This window comes from Ascaphus truei, chromosome 4, assembly GCF_040206685.1.
Source record: "Ascaphus truei isolate aAscTru1 chromosome 4, aAscTru1.hap1, whole genome shotgun sequence".
Taxonomy (NCBI): Eukaryota; Metazoa; Chordata; class Amphibia; order Anura; family Ascaphidae; genus Ascaphus; species Ascaphus truei.
Window position 1 is genome coordinate 6,199,196 of NC_134486.1, and position 24,996 is coordinate 6,224,191.

The 24,996-nt window shown below is 41.8% G+C and overlaps 1 protein-coding gene across 1 annotated transcript in view; it reads left to right on the forward strand.

Moving 5' to 3' along the window:
- Positions 1-16,011, forward strand: part of LOC142492534 (uncharacterized) — a 64,137-nt gene extending 48,126 nt beyond the window's left edge. The window contains exons 2-7 of the mRNA XM_075595233.1: positions 1,680-1,859; positions 4,106-4,255; positions 9,225-9,365; positions 9,996-10,145; positions 12,702-12,848; positions 15,722-16,011. Coding sequence (XP_075451348.1) covers positions 1,680-1,859; positions 4,106-4,255; positions 9,225-9,365; positions 9,996-10,145; positions 12,702-12,848; positions 15,722-15,885 — 932 coding nt within the window. The 3' untranslated portion in view covers positions 15,886-16,011. The remainder of the gene's footprint in view (positions 1-1,679; positions 1,860-4,105; positions 4,256-9,224; positions 9,366-9,995; positions 10,146-12,701; positions 12,849-15,721) is intronic.
- Positions 16,012-24,996: the final 8,985 nt, after the last annotated feature.

Here is a 24,996-nt window from a genome sequence, read left to right on the forward strand (position 1 = left end):
AACCTATTGGCTTCTTTGAGGGCCCAGAGAATCGCATCACTGAAGCAGGGCATTTGTAGCAGTTGCAGAATGTTACACAGGACCACGGCTGTTTTCAATTTACAAAACGTACAGTAGCCGTTCCAGTAGCCGTACTAAGTCTTGAGAAATGTAGATTTGTTATATGGTTGTGATACTTTTCAGGGACCAAAATGAGAGCTTTTGAAACCTCAGATATTTATTCAGTACACTTGAGAAAGAGACGCCAGGTTTTTAAAGCTCTGTGCAATAAGGTTTTATATATGTGTAACTCATGGACATGTATCACTATATCCTATAAGTGTAGCCCGGTTTCCCCAAGAATACAGGAAGACTACTAATGCTGTATAACCTGTTGGCTCGCAGGGCCCGAGCCTCTGCCACGGAGAGCCTGGGGCGATATATATATCTACATGTATTGTCTCTTACCAGATGCAGCGCCTCCACCTGCGATGGCTCCCAGCAGAGCGGGAGTTGATCCTCGCAGGACACCAATATAATGATATACACGCAGTACATAAAATAACAGATATCTTTACTAGTAGTAATCATAGACTCATATGCATAACATTCACATACTCCTCCCAATAGAGACACAACTAGCCAAAGCGTCTCGCAGGACTCGACCCTCCACCGTGTTCCCCACACCATGTCCAATGTCCCACACCCAAACCCCCAAGTGTGTGGTGACCGCGTGGCCACTAGAGTGAGAGTGTTATAGTTGGTGCACTTTGGTGTAGAGTTACCTGCCGAGCGCTCCTGCACTCGGACCAGCAGACTAATCTTCGCAAAGGACCCGCAGACGCGTTGCCTTTCGCGGTGCTCCTCCAGGGTGATCCCACTTGGATAGATGTAAATGTCTCTGAGGAGGTTTGGTCCCAAACCTCTGATACAGAACTGCAGCGACCACTGTGTCCCTGACTTTGCTCACTACTGGGGCAGGTTCCTATTCTAGGGCCTGTCCCTACAGCAACCACAAGCTGCCGGGGACTCAGGGGCCTATATTGGGCCTGGGGGGGGGGGGGGGAGTTCTGGCCTAGTGTAGAGGCAACTTGCTTCTCTACATATATAGCTCCGACCTCTTCCCCTTCCTGGTCTTGACTGGCCAACGTGCTCCCCTGCGCAACCTCCTATATCCTTCCTGCAGATCCCCTGTCGCCCTATTGGCTCCCTGGCATCACATGGTCTCTCTGGTGCTCATGGGACTTGTAGTCCCCTGCTCTAGCCCTCCTCCCATTGGTCCGGGCTTCGCGCGCTACCACAGCCACTCCCTGCGCATGCGGAGCCTCGTACGCACCGGAACGCTCCCTGCACACTCTGCAACCCTCCCTGACTCTCCCACCACAGTGGAGGTGAGGGCAAACCTAAGGGACCTGGCTACACAAGTATAGATATAGGATAAAGTATCTGTTGTCTAAATTTAGCATAGGTTGAACTTGATATACGCACGTCTTTTTCAACCTCATCTACTATGTAACTATGTAACTATCACAGCCAACAGTAAATCTTTTATTTACACATCAACACTTCTATTTTTTTAATGACAGTAAATACCGGATTGGTACCACTACTTTTTTTTCTCGGTATTCCACTACAGGTCCAATTTCAGGTTATAAACAGCTTAAAAATCTGAGTTGATTTTCTCATTTGTCATATTTCAGAGCCCGAGGTTCTCATAGCTAAAATAAAACCTGGCACGTGCCCCAAGGATGTTTATTACCCCAGATGTGAACTGGATACAATGAAAAAAACGTCGGGATGTGAGTGGGACGGTGACTGTGATGGGAAAGCAAAGTGCTGTTACTCCGGCTGCAGCAAACGCTGCCTCCTGCCACTGGAAGGTACGGAGGAGGGACTGCTCACTTGGGGCTGGTGCTTTGGAATAATTCGATTATATATAAAGACATTTATGTCTAATGTTCCTGAAAATGAATCTCTATACACATGCACAGAAAGACAAAACAGCAAAGGAAACGAGCTGAATCCCAAATAATTAGAAGGTAGGTGCACTAAGGGAAATCAGAATAAAAAACAAAGAGATTATCTTTCTACAGACGGAGGGGAATTAATTTCTCCCGCGTCACGGCCCACGTGATCGGGGGATTTAAACCAAGCAGAGGGATACCGGCACCACATAACAGCGTCTCTAACTTGGGAAGCAGGGGGCCCCCGGACCTGAAATCAATGTGGTTCAGCTCCGGAGACGCCCTGCTACAATACTGGAATATTAAAATAAAATAAAAGCAGTTTCATCACCTTAGCGGCTAAACTCTAAAGCAATGAAGGGGTTAAGGCAGAATACCAGGTTTATTTGGGGCAGAGGGGGTGAGGCAGAGGGGGAGAGTGAAGGGGGTAATTGCCCCAGGGTGGGTGGTTAGGCCTCTCGGTTGGGCAGTGGGAGGGGTTAACCCCTTCATTACCTTAGCAGGTTAGTAACCGCCGTGGTAATGAACGGGTTAACCCCCACCCTGACCACCTGAGAGGCCTAACTACACACCCTGGGCCAAGTACCCCCTTTACTTAATCCCTCTACCCACAATAAACATTAAAATATCTACTACTGGATGTACCAATACACAACCCACCCCCTGTACCCCCAACAACCCCACTAACACATACAGTAGAGAAATGGGCAACATTACTATTTTCCAGATATGGATAATAGTGCATTTGCCCATTTAAAATAAAACATTACCCAGCCATATATAAAGTAAATAAAACTTGCACTTACCCCTGCCAGGATGAAAACCTTCCTCGTCCTCATCACCGTCCTTGTCCTCCGTTGTCAGCAACAGTACAATAAAAAAATACAATCTAATGGCCCCTAACCCCTTAATCAGTTTAGTGGTTAGTAACCACTATAGTAATTAAGGGCTTAGCCCACCCTCCCCCTAAGGGCTTAGCCCACCCTCCCCCACTACCACCCGGGAGGCCTAACCACCCACCTAAGGGACACTACCCTCACCCTCGCTACCAATGGTATCACAGTAGCGTTGTAACAGTACAATAGTGGCATAGTAACATCAACGCTTAGTATTTAAGATAGTAAGGTAGTAAGTAACCTTGTAACACATAAACACATTTAAACACTGACATAATGATATAGTAATAATATGTTAACATAGCAAAATAACAATACAGTAACAGTTTCATAATAGTATGATGACATAATAACATAGCAATAGGCAAACCAAGAAAATGTACCAATAAAGGGGGAGAAAAGTCTCCCAAAAAGTAGAGCACACATAGAGTGTCACCATAAAATACTTTAAACTATTATATGTAAACAACCCTCTGAGCTAAGATCACAGAAACACCGCAACAAACATACACTTCGGGACATTTGCATTGTTCTGTGAATATCTCTTCTACCCCCTGAACGCACCGGTAGGTTTATGATGTATTATTGAGAGCGGGTGTTAGGATAACTGTATATCTGTTGTTGGTTAGCTGGTTTCGTATATAGAACATGATTGTAAGCTAACAGTAATATACTATTATAGCAACATAGTAACATAGCTTTCTAATGTTTGATAGCATAGAAACATGATCATATGGTAAGATAGTTTTATAGTAACTTGATAGCATGGCAACATACTGTACTAAATGAGAAAGACCAAAGTCCATCAAGTCAGACTCGTTGTTAAATTCTGTCTGGTTGTGACACTTGCATTATATTTATATTCATACAGAGGTTTGGCAGTTATTTCTCACAAGGGAAATGCAAATCCTTCCTTACTCCAATAAACAAATCTCGCCCAGTCCTAAAAAATCTGACTTAGTAATGACATTCTAAGAAAATACTTGAAATTCTGTATCTGTCTGCATCGTCTTTATGGGCACAAAGATGGACACTTTCAACTTCCCGTACAGAAAAGTGCTGTTTGCAGTGTGTTTGTTGCACTTTCTTTCAAATGTACCTGGTGAAAATTGAAATAAAAGTGAAGATAAATAAAATGATAATACTGGATCTTTAAACAAATGTTCTCAGACTCACTTTCTCTCTCTTTCTCTCTCTTTTCCTCTCTTTCTCTCTCTTTCTTCTCATTGGCACATTCTCTAATGTCACAGTGTCCTCTCCCTGCAGATAAAATGGATTCCTGCCCATACTTTGATTCCACAAAATGTAGCCTGGCTGATGCTGCTCCCAATGAATGCTTGAGTGATGACCAATGTCCCGGATCCGACAGGTGCTGCTGCTTCAACTGCAGACGCCAGTGCGTCCCCACTGAGCGAGGTAAGGAACAATTATCCTCTCCGCACTTCTGACTGATGAAACAGTGAGTGACTGAACATTAACAAACTCCTGTGATGCTCCTATAAAGTTTATTAACCCTTATGTATAAATGAAGATCACCGTACATGCTCCTAGTGGCTACAGTATACACATATGTTGTGTCTGTTATTCTTTAAACATCATATATTTTTTTAATTTTCATACATTTTGTTGGTAGTATATTAATAAAGGGGAATGGGATAAAATTATAAAACAAAGATAAACAAATCAATCAATATACATTAAATAATAAGTACATAATAATGAAAAAAAATACATATGTATAATAGGAATAGGAAGGGGTGGGATTTTGGGATAGGCTTCTGAAAAATGCATGTAGGTGATGATGCTTATGTCCTCTTTTTACTCATAGTAATAACTTTAGCTAGAGATCCAGTATTCAATTTCCTCTTGTCCAAGTAGAGATTGATAACACTTAACATATTTATAAACCATAGGTTCATTAGGAGATGTCTCTATCCAAAGATTCCGTAGCCCAAGAAACATTTCACAAGTATTGTTGGTCATACTGGTTACTTTTTCTATAAATAATATACCCTAAACTCTGCTAATTACTTGTTTATTGTTGGGAGGTTCGGACTGTTTCCAAGCTGCTGCTATGGATATCTAGTTGCTGTTAGAATATAATGCACCAGGGTCCCTTTAATGTGGTGATATTTCCAAGGTACAGATTTACCCAGAATTAATGTCCATGGATCAAGAGGTAGTTTTGTCCCTGTCATTGTATATATTAGGGAGTGTGTCAGATTCTGTCTCGCTCTCATTGCGCGTCTCTTGCAGACTGATAGACTGATCCAGCCCAGTAGGATTCACACAGTGGGAGTCCCAAACAGAAGCAGGGACACCCGCTGTGTTCATCTTGATCGGCCATTAGTCTGGCCACAGGGGATCCACGAGCACACATGAATAAAAAACGCGCCCATATCGGATTTTGTGAGGCCAGCGTGATCAACCATAATGCTGCATCTGTAAATTGAACCAGGAGATCATTGCTTTTGTTATAATAATAAATATATAATCTGCGTATAAAGATGTTTTATAATCTTTACCTCCAACCTTGACCCCTGAAAATATTCTGGCAGCCAATGTCTCATTTAACAATGCAAAAAGGAGAGCAGACAATGGTCACCCTGTCCTAGTCCTATTGCTTATGGAGAATATCAACAAAATGCATCTAACCATTTTTACACCAGCTGCCGGAAGATGATTTAGTACGTTCACCCATTTCAGAAAGTATGTGATTAGTCCTTAACAATTTAAAATCGATAACATGAATGTCCAATAGATAGGATCAATGGCTTTTATCAGCATCTAAACTAAGCAGTACAAGCGAGGATTTCCTTTTTTCCTTCATTTGTGATATTTATGAGATTAATTATCCTCCTTGTAAAAAGTATAAATCCAAATTGATCTGGCTGTAGGAGCTTAGGAATCACTGTTCCTAACCTATTCACTAAAATCTCTGAAAATATTTTCAGATTTGTATTAAGAAAGGGTATAGGTCTATAGTTTGCACAATTTACTGGATCTTTTCTTGGTTTTGGGATGACTGAAATCACAGCTTGGATTAGAATTTCTGGGAGTTTGATACTTTTTGTAACATGATTATACATTTAAACCAAATACTGTACAGTAGGGAGCTAATAGTTTGGGGCTAGTTTGGGGACCCATCTGGTCCTGGAGACTTGCCTGATTTTATTGCTAATACTATTTCGTCCTGATCATTTAGGAATTCCATTTGTTTTACATTGTCCCTTTTTAAGGTTAGATATGTTACATTTCTTAAAATTATCTTGAATTGTAATGGAAACCTTTTTGACCAGGTCATCTGATTTAGGTAAATTGTATCAAGTCGTAAAAAACCTGGCACATTCTCTACATATTTCCTCTGGATCTTGAATTATATTCTATTTACTATCTCTGATTCTATGTATTCTAGATGCAATATGAATTTTTCATAATTTGTGGGGTAATAATTTATACTGAGGCATGATCAGACCACACAATTGCACCAATATCTGCATCTGCAATATCAGGAACTAGTCTCAAGTCTAAAAATATTTTATCTATTTATTATCTATTCTAGAATATGGGTGTTAAAAAAATATGTATAATCCTTTCCCGTATGATTTAGCAATCTCCATCAATCAAAGACCCACAAGTTCTTGATAAATTAGACAAATAGTTTATTAGAGTATGCATTTATTGATAATGGAAGATTAGATTTATATTTCTTTTGATTCATTACTGAGTTAAAGTCGCCTGCCATTATCAGTGTTCCTTCAATAAATGAATGAGCTAGCAATAATAAATGATCATGAAATATGTCTTGTCTAGTATTATGGGCCTGGATATTCATTGAGGTACATTGCTTACCTTCTATTTCCCCTTTAATACATACAAATCTTCATTCTTTATCTTGCAAAGTTTATTTTTTTTATTCACGTTTTTCTTGATACGAACGCATTCAAAGTTCTAGAATGGCTCGATTTTCATCCACAAATACACAATAGTGCTATTGGCGACTTCATTAGTTTGAATGGAGTCATGAGAAATCTTGTGTTAAAACTCGCATTAGTAAATATGCGCCATAACGTTTTGGCGTTTAGAACAAGGGGTTCTACATCTACAGTAAATCAATTCATAACTGCTTGAAAATAGCTTTAGAGTTTATTTTTATTAGGGAGTTTCCACTGGTTCGTTATTTGAAACTGATCAAATCGATAATGATTAGACTATTTCTAGAATTCACAAAGAAATGAGCAAAACTTCCCAATTATCTGTGTTTTACTACCTTCTGATTTGATGGATCAGTCCGTTTAACTTTGAAATGTGAAAAGATTTTTTTAATGTTCTGGTACATTAAATTTACTTTATCCCAAAACAGCCTCTGCTCAGCTCCTCCTAGCCTTAAATCCCGCTCCTTGCGTCCCATACATTTTTGGATCATCTACAGTGCAGTAGAAAGTGCTCCCTTTACCTTCAAGGCTCTCTACTCATCTGCTACTCCATACATATCAGCCTTTGTCTGTCATTATGGCCCTGCTTGTCTCCTGTGCTCTACCCATAATTGTCTCCTTTACTCCCCTTTCACCTCTCTCTGACCTGAAACCATTTTCCCATCTTAATACTTTAACATGCGGGTCCTTTGTTAACTCCGGACCTGTTCAGACATTCTAGGACCATCCCCGCAGGGTGCCTTAGAAATCCGGGGTTAAGTTATGTATGATGCAGGTATGTCCTGCCATATACCTTTTGATAGTGGTACTCGTGAATCAAGTGTTTCCGCTGCTCCGCCCTCCCGAATGTAAATTCCTTGGCTCTTATAACTTTAATACACCTAAAAGAGGGGGACTTTCATTCATGACTTTTCATAAAAGTTTATGAAAAGTAAACTACAATCATTCTAATGATGAACCCCCAGCCGCTCGCATTGCAAATATCAAAGCGATAGGACATTCCTAGCTAAAGATATCTCACTGCTTATACGCTATGCAGAAAGCTGCCATGTTTTAAAAACTTTTTCATTTCTGCGGTTGGCAGTGAAACACTGTTGCAATGCACACATAACTGATACAGTACTTTTTACCACACTTATACAGTTTCACTCAGAGTATTAACGTGTCCCCTTATACCTAGCGGGACACACACAGACAATTATAACACATTTACAGCTCTGCAGCCAATACCGGGCTGCAGAGCTGACACTCCACATTTACCAATATGACTCAGGGGCACCCAGCCAGGCATAATACCTTTATTTACTGGCCTGGGTACCCCCTCACCGTCACAGTCATCGTTTAGGATGAACGGACTGTTAATATATTCCTGTGATCACGTTTGTACTGTGCACAGTGCTGAGAACATCTCCAGCTGGTCACAGTTGAGGGTCTGGTCCTTACGTGCTGGACAAACCTGATCAGGGAAACACATCCTGGCATTCAACCAACATCCCAGAAAGGGAGGCGAGGGGGAGTACGCTCTTCTGGTGAGCTTCGCAGCTAGATGCTGTAGATTTCCACAACACAGCAAAAGAAACTACATTTAAGCATATCTTAGAGACAAAAGTTAAGCATCATGCACCTGGACCATCAGAAACAAAACTCCATTGTCATTACACTGCGGAACTCCATCACTCTTAGTACTGTCCCGGCAAGCTTTATTCGAAAGATTGCCGGGTGCATAGCGGGCTAGCCGGGGGTCTGTTCTCCGTTTAAAAATGGAGTTTCCCGCGCGGCGGCCGCTTCAATAGATAAGCGCTAATGCCGCTTACTATTGAAAGCGCCCGAGGCGCGGGAAAAACCATCCGAAAACGGCCGAAGACAGCCGCGTGCCGCCCGCAGCTATTTTTAAACTGCAGGGGCAGCCGCATTAGCTTTAAGCCGGCCGCGTGTCTATGCGCCAAGCACCCTCTCCCACCACCTACAAGTCAAACCTTAAAATTCACCTCTTCAATTAAGCATTTCAATAATCCAGACTCATGGCTACTGTCCCACACCCACAGTCACTCCTGCCAACCATTGTGCCCAAGCACTGCCATCTACTTATTCCCTCACCTCCTGCATCTGTAAATCGCCCAACATAGCACTTAGATTGTAAGCTCTCCGGGGCAGGGATTGTTTGACTTTGTTTGTTACACTTATTGTATTATAATTCACTGTACTGTAAAGCGCTGAGGACACTGTGGGTACTATATAAATAAATATATGCATACACCCATACATACAAATATACATAAATTCCATGGGGCATGACGATTAAAATGGATGGCAATTTTTTTAATAATCACATGTAAAACTGTTACAGCTGCTACTCCCAGTGCTCAGAGTCAAACATGTCCTCTCTATGTGTTTTGTGCACATGCGGCTCTGAACAATGTATACTGGAATACTTTGTGTCTTTGTTACAGTGAAACCAGGGCAGTGCCCAGCTATAAAGGGAAAGTGTCCTGCAAAGCTGCCTAAACCAATGTGCCAGAAGGACAGTGACTGTACTGGGAATAAGAAGTGTTGTAAATCCTGTTGGAACAAGTGTGTGGACCCAGAAACAGGTAACTAAGCGATGTCACGTTTCTGGTTGGTGCATGCAGTGGGATCAACGATCCTAAGAATTGCTTCTTATTCTCAAATGTATTGAGCATGTGTTATTGGCAATGACTTTGAGTGGATGTTGAGTCGCACAGTAACTCCCCAATTCATAAAATAGAGGGAATTAACCACACATATTATTGGCAACTAAGCTGTTTATAATAATAATAATAATAATAATGCATTGCTGCCTTGAATCATTATTTGCATTAACACTTCATCACCGTTCTCCAGCAGACAGTATTTCTCCATGCTATTGCAGGGTTACATTCTTAAAATAGATTTTCTCAAGATACTGTAAAGTCAGAAATGACCGGTGTCATTAAAATAATTACCTAGTTTTAACCCATTAAACATATCCCTGTTCTTAGTTCACTTTGGGGAAGCACTTTTATCATCATCAGGAATTACGTTTCCCAGGAACCAGAATATCCATAGCACTGTGATCCCATAGACATTCTGCTGCAGACATTAAGCAGCAGCTCCCGTATTTTTCTCTCCGATCACTACAATATATTTTGAATGTCTGAAACTCTTTCCGGGGAATGCAGTCTGAAAGATTGACTTGGGATATTGTCTGTCCCTCTCTGCAGAGCGCGCTGGGTTCTGCCCTGTTATTTTGGAGCAGTTACCCTGTGCCGCAGTCCTTGGCGCTCCCCTCTGCAGCACGGATTCTCAGTGTCCGCGCAACCAGAAGTGCTGTGTGTCTGGTAACAAGATGCAGTGTGTGAAGGCTTTGAAAGGTAACACTTACTATTATGACAAAGTCTGGGTATTAGGCTGTCTGTCTGAGGATGTACAGTAGGGTGTTTTCATATTTGCTTTATCTCTTACAAAAACATTGGGCTCTCATGTTCTATGTTGCTCTTATTTATTGTATATTCATGCTTCTCAGCCCATCCTACATGTGAAAGTCGCAATTGGACACCCAACCACGTAACTGCACCTGTATCATTTGTAGCCTCATATATACATATATAGGTGTACACACTCATTATTTGTCAGTATATATATATCCAAAATCCACAGGTGAAATGTATTGCGGAATACATTTCAGTTGAATCTTGGAATGCGTGTCTTGTTTTGTAGCCTTGCTTACACCTGGACAGTCTGCACCATATTTAGCACATTTATGTATGTATATATGTGAGTGCCTTGTTTTCTGATTTCTGGACCGATATATACTGTATATTGTCATGGGAATATATATATATGTATATGTATATGTATATGTATATATATGTACAGTGGTTGACAAATCACCAAAAAATCTACTCGCCACACAAAAAAATCTACTCGCCACCTAGTACCAAACGTGTGCTGCTTGGGCCAATATTTACACGCCCGGGGGTTAAATCCACTCGCCCGGGGCGAGCAAATGTATAGGTTTGTCGAACACTGTATATGTATATGTAGAGGTATCAGTATCGTGTTAGTCGAGCTTCAATAATCAAAAAATAAATAGATGATACCGTTCGGTGACCAACGAAATGCTTTTATTTGTGCGAACTTTCAAGATACAGTGGCAACACTATTTATTCTAACACGGCTAGAGCCGCAAGCCGCGAGGTTTCGCGGTTTTCTCAATGTTTTCCCTCGGCGTGCTGCGCGTCATCGATGCACGCTTCATCGGGATGAGCTGTAATGTGGGGAGTGGCGGTGGGGGGGCTCCGGGGGACCCGGCGGACCCGGAGAGGGGAGGGGGATGCCTCGATCGGAGGACCGATCCTCCGAGGCTCTGGCGCGCGTGCGGGAACACCCGGCGCGCCCGGTATCTGTCGCGGCCGAGACCGGGCAAATGTTAGAATAAGCTCGGCCGCGACAGTACACTGATCTCTCCTCCGTTCAGGGCAGAGTCCCTACCAAATTTACAATTTGTGCAGGTATATTACACCCAATGTCAGTCTGCACATCACCCTCCGTTGAAGAGTAGGTGAATGTATGAGGCTGACAGAAATAATTATGTATGTTTTATCATATTCACACCAAGGAATTTGGGCACCCCCAGTTTACCTCTATAGTAAGGTAACAATTATAATGGCTTTGGCCAGCTTTTAATTGCACTACTCACAAAAGCATATGCTTTATTTAACCACTTCGGGGATTTTTCACATTTTTCAGAAGTCCAAGGGACAATAATTACATATATTCACTGTAGGTGCCTACAAATTTGGTTATGACTTGACGTTGGCTGCAGGCTTATAACGCTTTGGTCAAAGGGTTTAACTAAATAACCCTTATTCATGACATTACTTTTTTTTTATTTTAGCCTAATTGGTAGGAGCGCAGGAATCGTTCTTTTTGCTATGTATCATCTATCTATCTATCTATCTATCTATCTATCTATCTATCTATCTATCTATCTATCATCTATCTATCTATCTATTTATCCTCATCATCTTCAGCCCTTGTTAGCCAACTTCTGGCTATGTTGGTCCAACATAATTATTGAATTTATCCTCCCATCTTACTTTTGGTTGTCCTCTTGGTTTTTAATATCCCTTGGAATCCAGTCCAGTACCATCATTGTCCAGTGATGACTATTTCTTCTTGTGATATGTCCACCCCCCTGTCATTTTATTTCTTCACCCTTGTCATGATGTGGCAGAATTTTGTTTGCTTCCAAAACCCGTTCATTTTTCCCCCTGTCTCTTCAGGTATTACCCAGCGTATATTTTTCTGCATCCATACTTCTCTGAGTTGTTTGAATCTTCTGAGCTATCATTTAATTTAAGGTCCAGGTTTCACATCCGTATGTGAGCGCAGGTAGAATACACTGGTAAAGTAATTTTATCTTAAGGAACAGTAGAAGGTTTACTTTAAAGATTATCTGGTTTCTTCCAAATGCACCCCATCCCATCTTTATTCTATTTATTATATTCATAACAAAAAAAACAAAGAAGCCCAAAGCTACAGCCAATATGATATAAATATACAGTCAAATACCTATTTATCTCTTAAAAAGAGGTAATTTAGTTAAACCCTTTGGCCAAAGCATTTTAAGCCTGCGAGCCACTTCAAGGCATGACCAAATATTGCAGCTCCTAATACTAACTGATTAAAAATCGTATTTACCTCTATAGGTAGAGGAAGAATGATCACATTGGATCTGTCAAAAACAGCTGCATGTCAAAGAAAGAACTGCTTACTTGGAAAGTCTGTGTGTTTATTTATTATATTCAAAAGTTTCCCACTAATTGATACTTGTTGGCCAAGGTAGTCAAAGTTATCAAACATTTGTCCCTTCAGTAAAATAACACTAATAACTCGTATAAAAACACTTGCTTTCTGTGTTGCAGAGAAACCTGGAAATTGTCCAGTGCCAAAGACATTATGTGCAGTCAACCCCTCTTCTAAGCCAAAGTGTACAAGTGACAAACAGTGTCCTGGTATAAAGAAGTGCTGTACCCCAAAGTGTGGTCAGGAGTGCACAGACCCCATCATTGGTAAGTGGACACCCCAAGCACAGTAACTACATTGTATTATTTGTACATTTCTCGAAGATCTATAAAAGTTCTAGTAGCCGCGAAGTGTAGATTTATTAATGGTTGTGATCTTCACAGATGTTATTGTGGGTACAGGTCTCTTCTTCTTGTGATCTAAAATATTATGGGGAGGGAGAAAGGTAGAGTGGGGGAGACGGGAGCTATTAGAGTATGGAGTTCTATATATATCCTCTCAAACCTCACTCCAATTGTAGTATGGAGAGACACATGGGCTCATAAAGAAGCACACCAGAGATACACCAATGGGGTATATGATGTATTTTAATTACCCACTACTCCTCCGAATATATTTCCACAAGACCTATGCTTTTCCTCCCATCAACTAGCACTCTGTTTTTAGTATCTCCGTCACTTTCTCCCTAAACTGTATATCTATGTGACTCTCCATATCTGCCACCAAGCTATGTGCATTATGATTTCACCGATGAGCTATATTTCATGGAGAGGATTTTTTTTTTTGCTATAATATAGTAAGATGAATAATTCTTACTCACAGAGGATTTCTGGCCTCAGGCTAGCTGTCTTGTCCAAAGGAAGACTCTTCTTTCTCAGCTCATCCCCTGGATACTGAGGGTGGGGTAAATCCAGGCCTCTGTAGCACGGATCCCATGCTCCTGAATTTTTCCTCTATGTAGGAAAAATTATTACTGACACCTTGCTGTTTTTATTCGTTACTTATATTTTTGTCCTCTCTGGGCAATTCCCAAGGTTTCCTTTCAGAATATCAGGAATTTTTAACTTCATCAACTATGATGTTTATTGCACATATAACACATGACGTAACTGATAAATGCAGGCTCCTTGCTGCTGTTGAATGCACAGTCATTACACAGCTGAATTGTTACACAACCAGATGCATGAGGCACCTTTAGTATCTATTAACAATTGAGTGAAGATTGTGACTCATCACAAAATCACTCACAGAGTGTACATTTGTGGTGCACACCACACTAAATGTTTTTAATTTTTGTAAATATATATACAGTAGTGAAACACAATGGTGTTAAAGTGAAAAATAAAATGTAATTAAAACTGACACGTGGTATTGATGTAACTGATTTCTGCTCAATTGTACTGTATGTAGGTAATGATTATATGATTTCACAATACTATGGGGTATTAACCTATCCTCCTGCTCAAATTGATAAATCAAGAGTATTGCCCAGAGTTGATAATTGTGAAATCTAGCAATCAAGCTAATTTACTTATATCTATGCCCCTGCATATAGCTGGATGAGTAATGCATAAAGTGAAACAAAATACCACATGGACTGGCATCCATGCAAACTCCAGAGTCACTGATAAATAATCTTCTCTCAGAGGTATGTTTGCCGAGTAAATGAGGGAATTCCCTGATCAGCTAAACTACCATATGAACGCTGCTTGAGATCAAACAGCACAGCTCTAACATCGCTGTCAAATTTTACTAGGGAGTCCCTGTAGCTAGTGATGAAATTGTATACCATGCAACATAACACTCTGTATAATAATATACGAATACTCAGCTGATCATAGCCTGAAAGCTGCGTCTCTCATGGAACACGGCACACCAAGCACATCCAGCACACATGCAGGGGCACTGGCACAACTGGAATCAGCTACACCACGTGATGTGACGTCACCACGTCACTGCGCCCACGCAGCGTTCATATGGTAGTTTATCTGATCAGGGAATTCCCTCATTTACTCTGCAAACATACCTCTGAGAGAAGATTATTTATCAGTGACTCTGGAGTTTTCATGGATGCCAGTCCATGTGATATTTTGTTTCACTTTATGCATTACTCATCAAGCTATATGCAGGGGCATACTGTAGATATAAGTAAATTAGCTTGATTGCTAGATTTCACAATTATCAACTGTGGGCACTACTCTTGATTTATCAATTTGAGCAGGAGGATAGGTTAATACCCCATAGTATTGTGAAATCATATAATCATTACCTACATACAATTGAGCAGAATCAGTGACATCAATACCACGTGTCAGTTTTAATTACATTTTATTTTTCACTTTAACACCATTGTGTTTCACTATACTGCACCGACACACTTTATTCGAGCAAATACCCAGTATGTACCTGGCAGATACCTGTAATGCGCCGCTCCTCACCTCTGACAAGCCCCGTTGCGTTTGCCTTCCCAGCCTGGGTTCATGCCTGGCTGACGGGCGGCTGATCTGTTAAATGATAATGATTAGGATTTAATAGGCTGCAATGCTTCGCGTGTCTACCAGATGGCATAAATTCATGAATTGTAATGCAGTATATATATATATATACTGTGCAGTATTGCAGCCAGCGGGAATAAAATGCTTCAATCCCTGCCTGGAAAATAACGCAATGCACTCGGGCAGAAAACAGTCACAAACCTCAATACACCCGGGTATACCCGAATTCGTGGGACTAGCCGAGCTCGAATAAAGTGTGTCGCCAGTGTATATATTTACAAAAATTAAAAACATTTAGTGTGGTGTGCACCACAAATGTACACTCTGTGAGTGATTTTGTGATGAGTCACAATCTTCACTCAATTGTTAATACTATTAACTATTGTACATAGGTAGCACCCATTTATGACATAATTAGACTTTAATAAAATATTATAAAAATGTATCTATCTAAAATTAGTGAGCGGTGTGATATGTCTTTTGTGTTTCACCTTTAGTATCTAACATGTTAGTTCTACCTTTAATCACGGTTACATGTTCTACACGTATGATTATGTGGGCTCAGTCATTATGTGGCCATCCTGCTCTTGCAGCTGAACCTTTGTGCTGACTAACATCTCACTTATTTAATTTCTGTATTACAGTGAAACCTGGGAAGTGCCCTGTGCTGAATACATTTGCACCATGTACAGCTCCATTCAGTCCTCCATCATGCCAAAGTGATATCCATTGTATCGAAGAGCAGAAATGCTGTGACTATGGCTGTATACGGACGTGCATTGGGGGAGAGGAGCTGTCACTGCATTAATAACACAGGGAAACCAAGGACAAAGGAAGACTAAGTCATCAAGAACACGTTTCTTCAACTTTGTGCACTAAATAACTCGTACTGTATGCTGTAATACAACGAATCAATACATGAACATGTCATTTATCTGTCTCTAGCTTTATTGCATTTCTAACACTGTATACTGTACAAAAGTTTACTAAGAGAGGTGGCAACTTTCAGGTCAGTAGTCAAAGTACCTTACAAAGTACTGGTACTGGGCTTAATTTCAGTACATTCTAAACTTTAAACCTTATTTGATAAAAGTTGAGAGAATTGTCATATTTTCAAAACTGAAAGGAAAGAATTGAAATGTAAAGTTGAAAATAAAAGCGTAGTGGAAAATTTGCTATGTAAATGTATAGATGTTTGTATTTATATATATATCTATATTTATATAGCACCATTAATGTGCATAGCGATTCACACCCCTGACCTTACACCTGCTGTATGACTGTCATGTATTACTGCTGTATGTACTGTATATCTTTATTTATATAGCGCCATTAATGTACATAGCGCTTCACAGCAGTAATAGTGACAATCATATAAATAACAAATAATATAAATAACACATAAAGGGAAGAAGTGCTTCAGACCTAAAAGTAACATTAAGGAAGAGGAGTCCCTGCTCTAAAGAGCTTACAATCTAATTGGTAGGTAGGAGGAACGTACAGAGACAGTAGGAAGATGTTCTGGTAAGTGCGTCTGCAGGGACCAAGCTTTTTGTATGAGGCGTTACTTATCAGTCACGGAGCTACTCATATGCTTCGTTAAGCAGGTGTGTTTTAAGGTGGGTTTTAAAGGTGGATAGAGAGGGTGCTGGTCAGATATTGAGGGGAAGGGCATTCCAGAGGTGTGGGGCAGTCAGTGAAAAAGGTTTAAGGCGGGAGAGGGCTTTAGATACAAAAGGGGTAGAGAGAAGACATCCTTGAGTAGAACGCAAGAGTCGGGATGGTGCATAGCGAGAAATTAGGGCTGAGATGTAAGGAGGAGCAGAAGGGTGTAAAGCTTTAAAAGTGAGTAAGAGAATGCAGTGTATGAGACGGGATTTAATAGTAAGCCAGGTGAGCGATTTCAGCAGAGCAGACACTGAGACAGATTTAGGAAAGAGTAGAGTGATTCTGGCAGCAGCATTAAGGATACATTGTAGGGGAGACAGGTGGGAGGCAGGAAGGCCGGGCAACAGGAGGTTACAGTAGTTGTGATGGGAGAGAATGAGGGCCTGTGTCAGAGTTTTTGCAGTCCAGCAACAGAGGAAAGGGTGTTTCTGTAATATTGCAGATAAAAAAACTACTGGTTTTAGCTACTTTTTGAATGTGAGGGGCGAATGTGAGAGAGGAGTCGAGTTTGACCTCTAGGCAGTGTGCTTGTGTACTGGCTGTATGATAGTGCTTCCAACAGTAATATGGATGGAGCTAGTAGGGCCAAGTTTTGGAGGAAATATGAGGAGCTCCGTTTTTGACATGTTGAGTTTAAGTCGGCGGAGGGACATCCAGGAAGATGTAGCAGAGGTAAATTCAGAAACTTTGGTCTATACAGCAGGTGTAAGGTCGGGGTTTGAAAAGTGAATGTGTGTGTTTCATAAACATAGAGGTGATATTTAAACCCAAGAGATGTGATTAGGTCACCTAGAGAAAGTGTGTACAGAGAAAATAGAAGAGGTCCCAGGACAGAGCCCTTGGGTATCCCCACAGAGAGATCGATAGATGAGGAGGTGTTCGCAAAAGAGACACCGAAAATATGATGGAGAGGTAAGAGGAGATTCAGGCTAGAGATTTGTTATGAATACCAAGAGCATGGAGAATGTGAAGCAGAAGAAACAGTATTAAATGCTGCAGAGATGTCAAGTAATATGAGCGGAGTGTAATGACCTCTGTCTTTGGCAGCATAGAGGTCATTGGTTATTTTAGTGAGGGTTGTTTCAGTGGAGTGAGCCGTGTGAAAGCTAGATTGTAGAGTGTCTAGGAGAGAATAGGTGATGAGAAAATGGAGCAAGCGAGAGCATACAAGACGTTCAAGGAGTTGAGAGGGAAAAGGCAGGAAGGAGACAGGATAAAAGTTCGAATGACAGGTAGGGTCAAGCTTGCTGTTTTTGAGATATGGTATAACTGCTGCATGTTTGAATGAGGAGGAAAAGGTACCAGAGTAGAGGGAGTTGTTATAAATGTGTGTGAGCTTAGGGATTATATTAGGAGCAAGAGGTTTTAGGAGGGAATGGGGACAAGAGGGCAGGTGGTAGAGGGAAAAGATCAAATCAGCAGTGACACATCCTCCTCTGTGACAGCAGAAAAAATGTCAAGGAAGGCAGGGGAGAGTTAGGAAGAGATGTAGGATGGGAGGAGGATACAGAGGTGATGTCCTCACGTATGAATTCCACCTTTTCCTTGAAATAGTCAGCAATGTCCTAAGGTGAGATAGAGAAAGAAAAACAGGCAGCAGAGGGTCTGAGTAAGAAATCAAAGACAGAGAAGATTTGGCGTGGGTTAGACTTATGTGTGCTGATTAGTAATGAAAAGTAGGGTTGTTTAGCCTGAGAGAGGGCAGAGCTGAAACAGGATAGCATAAATTTGTAGTGTAGGAAGTCTGCGAGAGTGTGCAATTTCCTCCAGAGGTGTTCAGAGGAACGAGTGCAGGCACGCAGCATGCGCATTTGGGAATTTACCAGGGTTTGGGGTTAGAAGTTAGAGGACAGCAGAGAGAAAGTGGGGCATGTAGCTCAAGAGAGGAGGACAGGGCAGAGTTGTAGCTTGTGGCCAGGTTGTAGGGGTCTTGATCAGAGCTGAGAGAGGAGAGGGAGGAGCGAAAAGTGGAAACAAAAGCTGGTAAGTTAATAGAGCGCAGGTCTCTGCAGAAGCTAGGGGTAGATGGAGGTGGAGAAGGGGAGAAGTGAGAGAGATAAAATGAGATGAGATAATGGTCAGAGAGTGGAAGGGGGAAATGGAGAAATTAGAGAGAGAAACGTTTAGTGAAAATTAAGTCTAGCTAGTGACCATAGTTGTGGATGCTGGTTGCAGTTAAAGACCAAAAGTAAAGATTACAGACATAAAGCGGGAAGCCCAAGGGAGAGAGAGGGGTTTTCAATATGGCAGTTGAAGTACCCAAGGAGAAGAACATGAGAGTCCGAGGAGAGAAAGAATAAGAGCCAGGATTCATAGTGAGTAAAATCAAACACACATGAACACGTCACTCGCCAAACAAACGACAACAAAAAGAGCTACCTGGTGCATGGGGGAAAAGATAACATAGAACATACAGATCAATGATCGCAGAGGATCACAAAAAGCCCCCAGTAATTGCACTCTAAATAGGTGACACTAGCAATAATAGTGCCAGCTCAATGAAAGCCAAAATAGCCTAACCCCTAAATGGGGTCAACCGCTAAGGTCACATTAGAGTACACGAAAATAATAAAGTTTTATTAAACCAATAATTAATTTAAAACCCGACGAAAAACAATAAAAATGCATAGATAAAATCCCCATGCGTTGGATGAAGGCCAGCAAGGTAAGTAGTGTGTTATAATGCTTAAATAGCACAAACAACAACAATAGTGCTGTAATCAGGTGTACAGTCCCTTATAAGCTGTGCACAAGGCTGTGCAAACAAGAGAACAACATGCAGAGCCTACGGAAAAAAGGCAATGCTTATGGCCACCAGCAAGATCAAAGCAGGTCATACAATAAGGTAAGTATAGAGAAAGAAAAACAAATAAAGTGCGCAACCAAAAATAACCCAATTGTGATAATAGAACAGTGTCTAATAATTAATAACAGTGATTAAATTAATTGTATTAACCCTCCTTGATTATTAGTGAATAACAATAAGCCTGCAGGGGCAGAAGCCGCCGGTTCCTCGTCTCCACGCCTAGCAGCCCGTCGAGCAGCTGTGACGTTGCACCTCGCGCACGCGTGTGACGTCACACACGAGGCGTATCTCCAACGGGAGAAGCGCGGGCAGGAAAGTCTCATGTGCTATTGCACACATATTGGCTTGAAAGATAAAAACAGTAATCCTACGCGTTTCGTATCTGAATGATACTTCTTCAGGGTTATCCTGGGATATACTATTGCGTTTTGCGCTTGTCTTTTTCTTTTATTTTAAGGTAAGTATAGAACCTGTAGGCATACAATGTATGTATGCATGTGAACAGCTGCAGCTCAGGAGAGTAAACGGAGCAGACCTTGCCTCCAAACAGCACAGCGTGGTCGTCAACTTGCTGACGTCACGCTACCCCGATGTACGTTTCACGCGTTACAGCGTGCTTTCTCAAGCGGGAGGAGCCCCCTGAGGAAGTGTGCGCAAGCGCACGAAACGCGTAGGGAAGTTTAGAGCTTTTTGTGAAGGAGTGACGAGAGTGACGCGGGAGACGCAAGTCGGAGATGGAAGGAGTACTCATCCACAAGGTCCGCCACCCAGTGACGGAGCATCCGCCACAGAGACGCGGGGGAACTACAGGAGGGTTTACAAGCAACGCTCCGTAGTGTGACCAGCAGGAGAAACTGTTCCATTTCATGACCGACTTCCATTGCCTGCTTATATCTGTAATCTTGTGAGTAGGGTCCTGATTTTACCCTATCCGTACCGGCGGTCTCTCAGTCATCCGCAAATCACCATTCATGTTGTTTTATTTTTTTATTAAATTAGCTTTTATCAATATTAGCCTTGCTACTGTTTGTCTTGTTTGTCGGGTAGTGTCTTGTTTTGTATTGTCTGTCTTACATGTTGTGTTTGTATTGGCATGCATGTCAGTCTTAGTGTGACATTTTTTGGCATATTGCACTATAATTCTTTTTGTGTTTTTTCCACATATCACTTGAACGCACGGCGGAAGCCACGTCAGACCACCTGGTACTCAATGATCTGAAAGGTCTGAATATTGAGACATAATATTTAACCGATTGGACTTCCATAATCACTTCACTGGACTGGTCTCTTGTTATATACAATTGCCACGCTCAGTAGCTCTCTGGTTGACATAAATATATATTCACTTTGTGGTGGGCGTGGGAGTTTGAGCTTGCTGGGTATCTGTGTTAACCTATGTCTCTTTGGAGGCTGTGGCACTTCCCCCCAGAGCTCACTCCTCCTCCTTCACCCTTTTAACTTGGAAGGTCATTTCACTTGCTGCAGGAACAAGACCCATTATGGTTTCCCCTCTCACAGAGGTAAAAGGAAGTGTTCACAGTGTAGTGTAGGACCTGCATTATTTTGGTTATACCTTGACGTTGGTATGCAGGCTTATGACGCCTTTGGCCAAAGGGTTAACTAAATAACCAATTATTATTATTGAAGTATTTTACTTTATATGTTTTGTCAATTGGATGCAGCATTGGGCACCCCCTGTCTCTTGTTATATACAATTGCCACGCTCAGTAGCTCTCTGGTTGACATAAATATATATTCACTTTGTGGTGGGCGTGGGAGTTTGAGCTTGCTGGGTATCTGTGTTAACCTATGTCTCTTTGGAGGCTGTGGCACCTCCCCCCAGAGCTCACTCCTCCTCCTTCACCCTTTTAACTTGGAAGGTCATTTCACTTGCTGCAGGAACAAGACCCATTATGGTTTCCCCTCTCACAGAGGTAAAAGGAAGTGTTCACAGTGTAGTGTAGGACCTGCATTATTTTGGTTATACCTTGACGTTGGTATGCAGGCTTATGACGCCTTTGGCCAAAGGGTTAACTAAATAACCAATTATTATTATTGAAGTATTTTACTTTATATGTTTTGTCAATTGGATGCAGCATTGGGCACCCCCTGTCTCTTGTTATATACAATTGCCACGCTCAGTAGCTCTCTGGTTGACATAAATATATATTCACTTTGTGGTGGGCGTGGGAGTTTGAGCTTGCTGGGTATCTGTGTTAACCTATGTCTCTTTGGAGGCTGTGGCACCTCCCCCCAGAGCTCACTCCTCCTCCTTCACCCTTCTAACTTGGAAGGTCATTTCACTTGCTGCAGGAACAAGACCCATTATGGTTTCCCCTCTCACAGAGGTAAAAGGAAGTGTTCACAGTGTAGTGTAGGACCTGCATTATTTTGGTTATACCTTGACGTTGGTATGCAGGCTTATGACGCCTTTGGCCAAAGGGTTAACTAAATAACCAATTATTATTATTGAAGTATTTTACTTTATATGTTTTGTCAATTGGATGCAGCATTGGGCACCCCCTGTCTCTTGTTATATACAATTGCCACGCTCAGTAGCTCTCTGGTTGACATAAATATATATTCACTTTGTGGTGGGCGTGGGAGTTTGAGCTTGCTGGGTATCTGTGTTAACCTATGTCTCTTTGGAGGCTGTGGCACCTCCCCCCAGAGCTCACTCCTCCTCCTTCACCCTTTTAACTTGGAAGGTCATTTCACTTGCTGCAGGAACAAGACCCATTATGGTTTCCCCTCTCACAGAGGTAAAAGGAAGTGTTCACAGTGTAGTGTAGGACCTGCATTATTTTGGTTATACCTTGACGTTGGTATGCAGGCTTATGACGCCTTTGGCCAAAGGGTTAACTAAATAACCAATTATTATTATTGAAGTATTTTACTTTATATGTTTTGTCAATTGGATGCAGCATTGGGCACCCCCTGTCTCTTGTTATATACAATTGCCACGCTCAGTAGCTCTCTGGTTGACATAAATATATATTCACTTTGTGGTGGGCGTGGGAGTTTGAGCTTGCTGGGTATCTGTGTTAACCTATGTCTCTTTGGAGGCTGTGGCACCTCCCCCCAGAGCTCACTCCTCCTCCTTCACCCTTTTAACTTGGAAGGTCATTTCACTTGCTGCAGGAACAAGACCCATTATGGTTTCCCCTCTCACAGAGGTAAAAGGAAGTGTTCACAGTGTAGTGTAGGACCTGCATTATTTTGGTTATACCTTGACGTTGGTATGCAGGCTTATGACGCCTTTGGCCAAAGGGTTAACTAAATAACCAATTATTATTATTGAAGTATTTTACTTTATATGTTTTGTCAATTGGATGCAGCATTGGGCACCCCCTGTCTCGTGTTATATACAATTGCCACGCTCAGTAGCTCTCTGGTTGACATAAATATATATTCACTTTGTGGTGGGCGTGGGAGTTTGAGCTTGCTGGGTATCTGTGTTAACCTATGTCTCTTTGGAGGCTGTGGCACCTCCCCCCAGAGCTCACTCCTCCTCCTTCACCCTTTTAACTTGGAAGGTCATTTCACTTGCTGCAGGAACAAGACCCATTATGGTTTCCCCTCTCACAGAGGTAAAAGGAAGTGTTCACAGTGTAGTGTAGGACCTGCATTATTTTGGTTATACCTTGACGTTGGTATGCAGGCTTATGACGCCTTTGGCCAAAGGGTTAACTAAATAACCAATTATTATTATTGAAGTATTTTACTTTATATGTTTTGTCAATTGGATGCAGCATTGGGCACCCCCTGTCTCTTGTACTTCACTGGACTTGTAAGGCACCGGTTTTCCTTTTGCATATATCTTGTCATCTGATTTGTACAAATCAGCATCCCACCAGGCAGCCTAGCCCACTAATTAGGGGGTATTCCTAATGAGGTTTATTATTTGCAATTTGTAGCGCAGATTATACACCGTCTTTTTTCTTAGTTAAAATGAACATACTCCCCAGATTATTATATTTCTTTCAGACACTCCCGATCCGGGTCCCTGGGTCAGAATTGAAAAATGTCCAAAATAGAATATTCACATTTATCTGCAAGGAAAGAGGCCCAGGGTTGCCAGGTCAGTACTAATGTTGCCAAGGGCAAGGCGGGGTATGGGAGTGCCTGATATCTCAAAGTATTACCAGGCAGCCCAATTAAGACAGGCTGTCATGTGGAATTCGGACCCAGACCAGCTTTGCTGGCTAGAGATTGAGTCGCAATACACCAAAACGCCTTCTCTGCAAGCGTGCCTGTGGTCTATGGACAAAGGCGATAGGGTGGTCTGCAGGCTTGAGTTAGGGGCGATGGGATATATGGCAAAAGACGAAAACTAAATTCCAACTTTCGACACCTGGCTCACAACTCACGCCACTTTATAAAAACCCCATGTTCCCCCCCGGGTGTGAGACAAAGCAATACGAACAATATAAAACTAAGGGCAGCGGAGAAGTTGGCCACTTGTTGAATGATATGAAGCTCCTGAGCCTCCAAGACTTGCGCACCAAATTTGATGCTCCAGAACTGGACACATTCAAGTTCCTCCAAATCCGACACTTTCTGCATAAGTTGTCCCCCACATTAGAATTTCCCCCTCTCACAAAATTTGAAAAACTGTGCCGGGAGGACACACACCAAAAAGGCGTTATAACTAAAATCTACGCTGAATTGGAGAAACCAGCGAATCCATCCGCACATGATTTTATGCTCAAATGGGCAGCGGAATTGAATATAGATATTGACAGAGAGGATTGGGAAGGCATGGGATTTGGCATCAGGAACTTCCGTATGCCCCACAACTAAGGAAAATATATATAAGATAATGTTTCGCTGGTACCTCACACCAGTGAGATTGAAACAAAGTTACCCTCTGGCTTCTGATCTATGCTGGAGAGGCTGTGGACAAAAAGGGGATATGGCCCATATTTGGTGGCTATTTCCAGGAATTCAGAAATATTGGCTCATAATTCAAAATCTAATAAAAGAGGTCACAGACCTCACAATCCCTATAGTTCTGCTGACCTACCTACTGGGCAGGCCGAGGGAGGAAATTGACCGCCTAGTATGGAAATTAATCTCCTTCATTTTAACAGCAGCAAGATGTTCAGTGGCATCCTCCTGGAAGAAGATATCTCCCCTGTAACAGGAGACTTATCCCTGTTGACAAATGTACCTCTATTCCAGCAGTGTGGGGGTTAACTGCTGGTAGGTAATTAACTAACACCACCTGGCTGATTACAGGGTTTAGAAAAAGCCTGCCTCTGAGACAGGAAGTGAGACTCCTTAGTCCACAACTGGGCTGAACAAGGAGACAGACGTCTTGAGCCTGCCACAAGAGACTGCAAGCTGACAACAAGACACAGGGGATAATACTTCTATACCTGGATCCTGACATTGCTTTATCACACACGGGTGTGGACACCAGGAGAACAAAAAGCCTTCCCC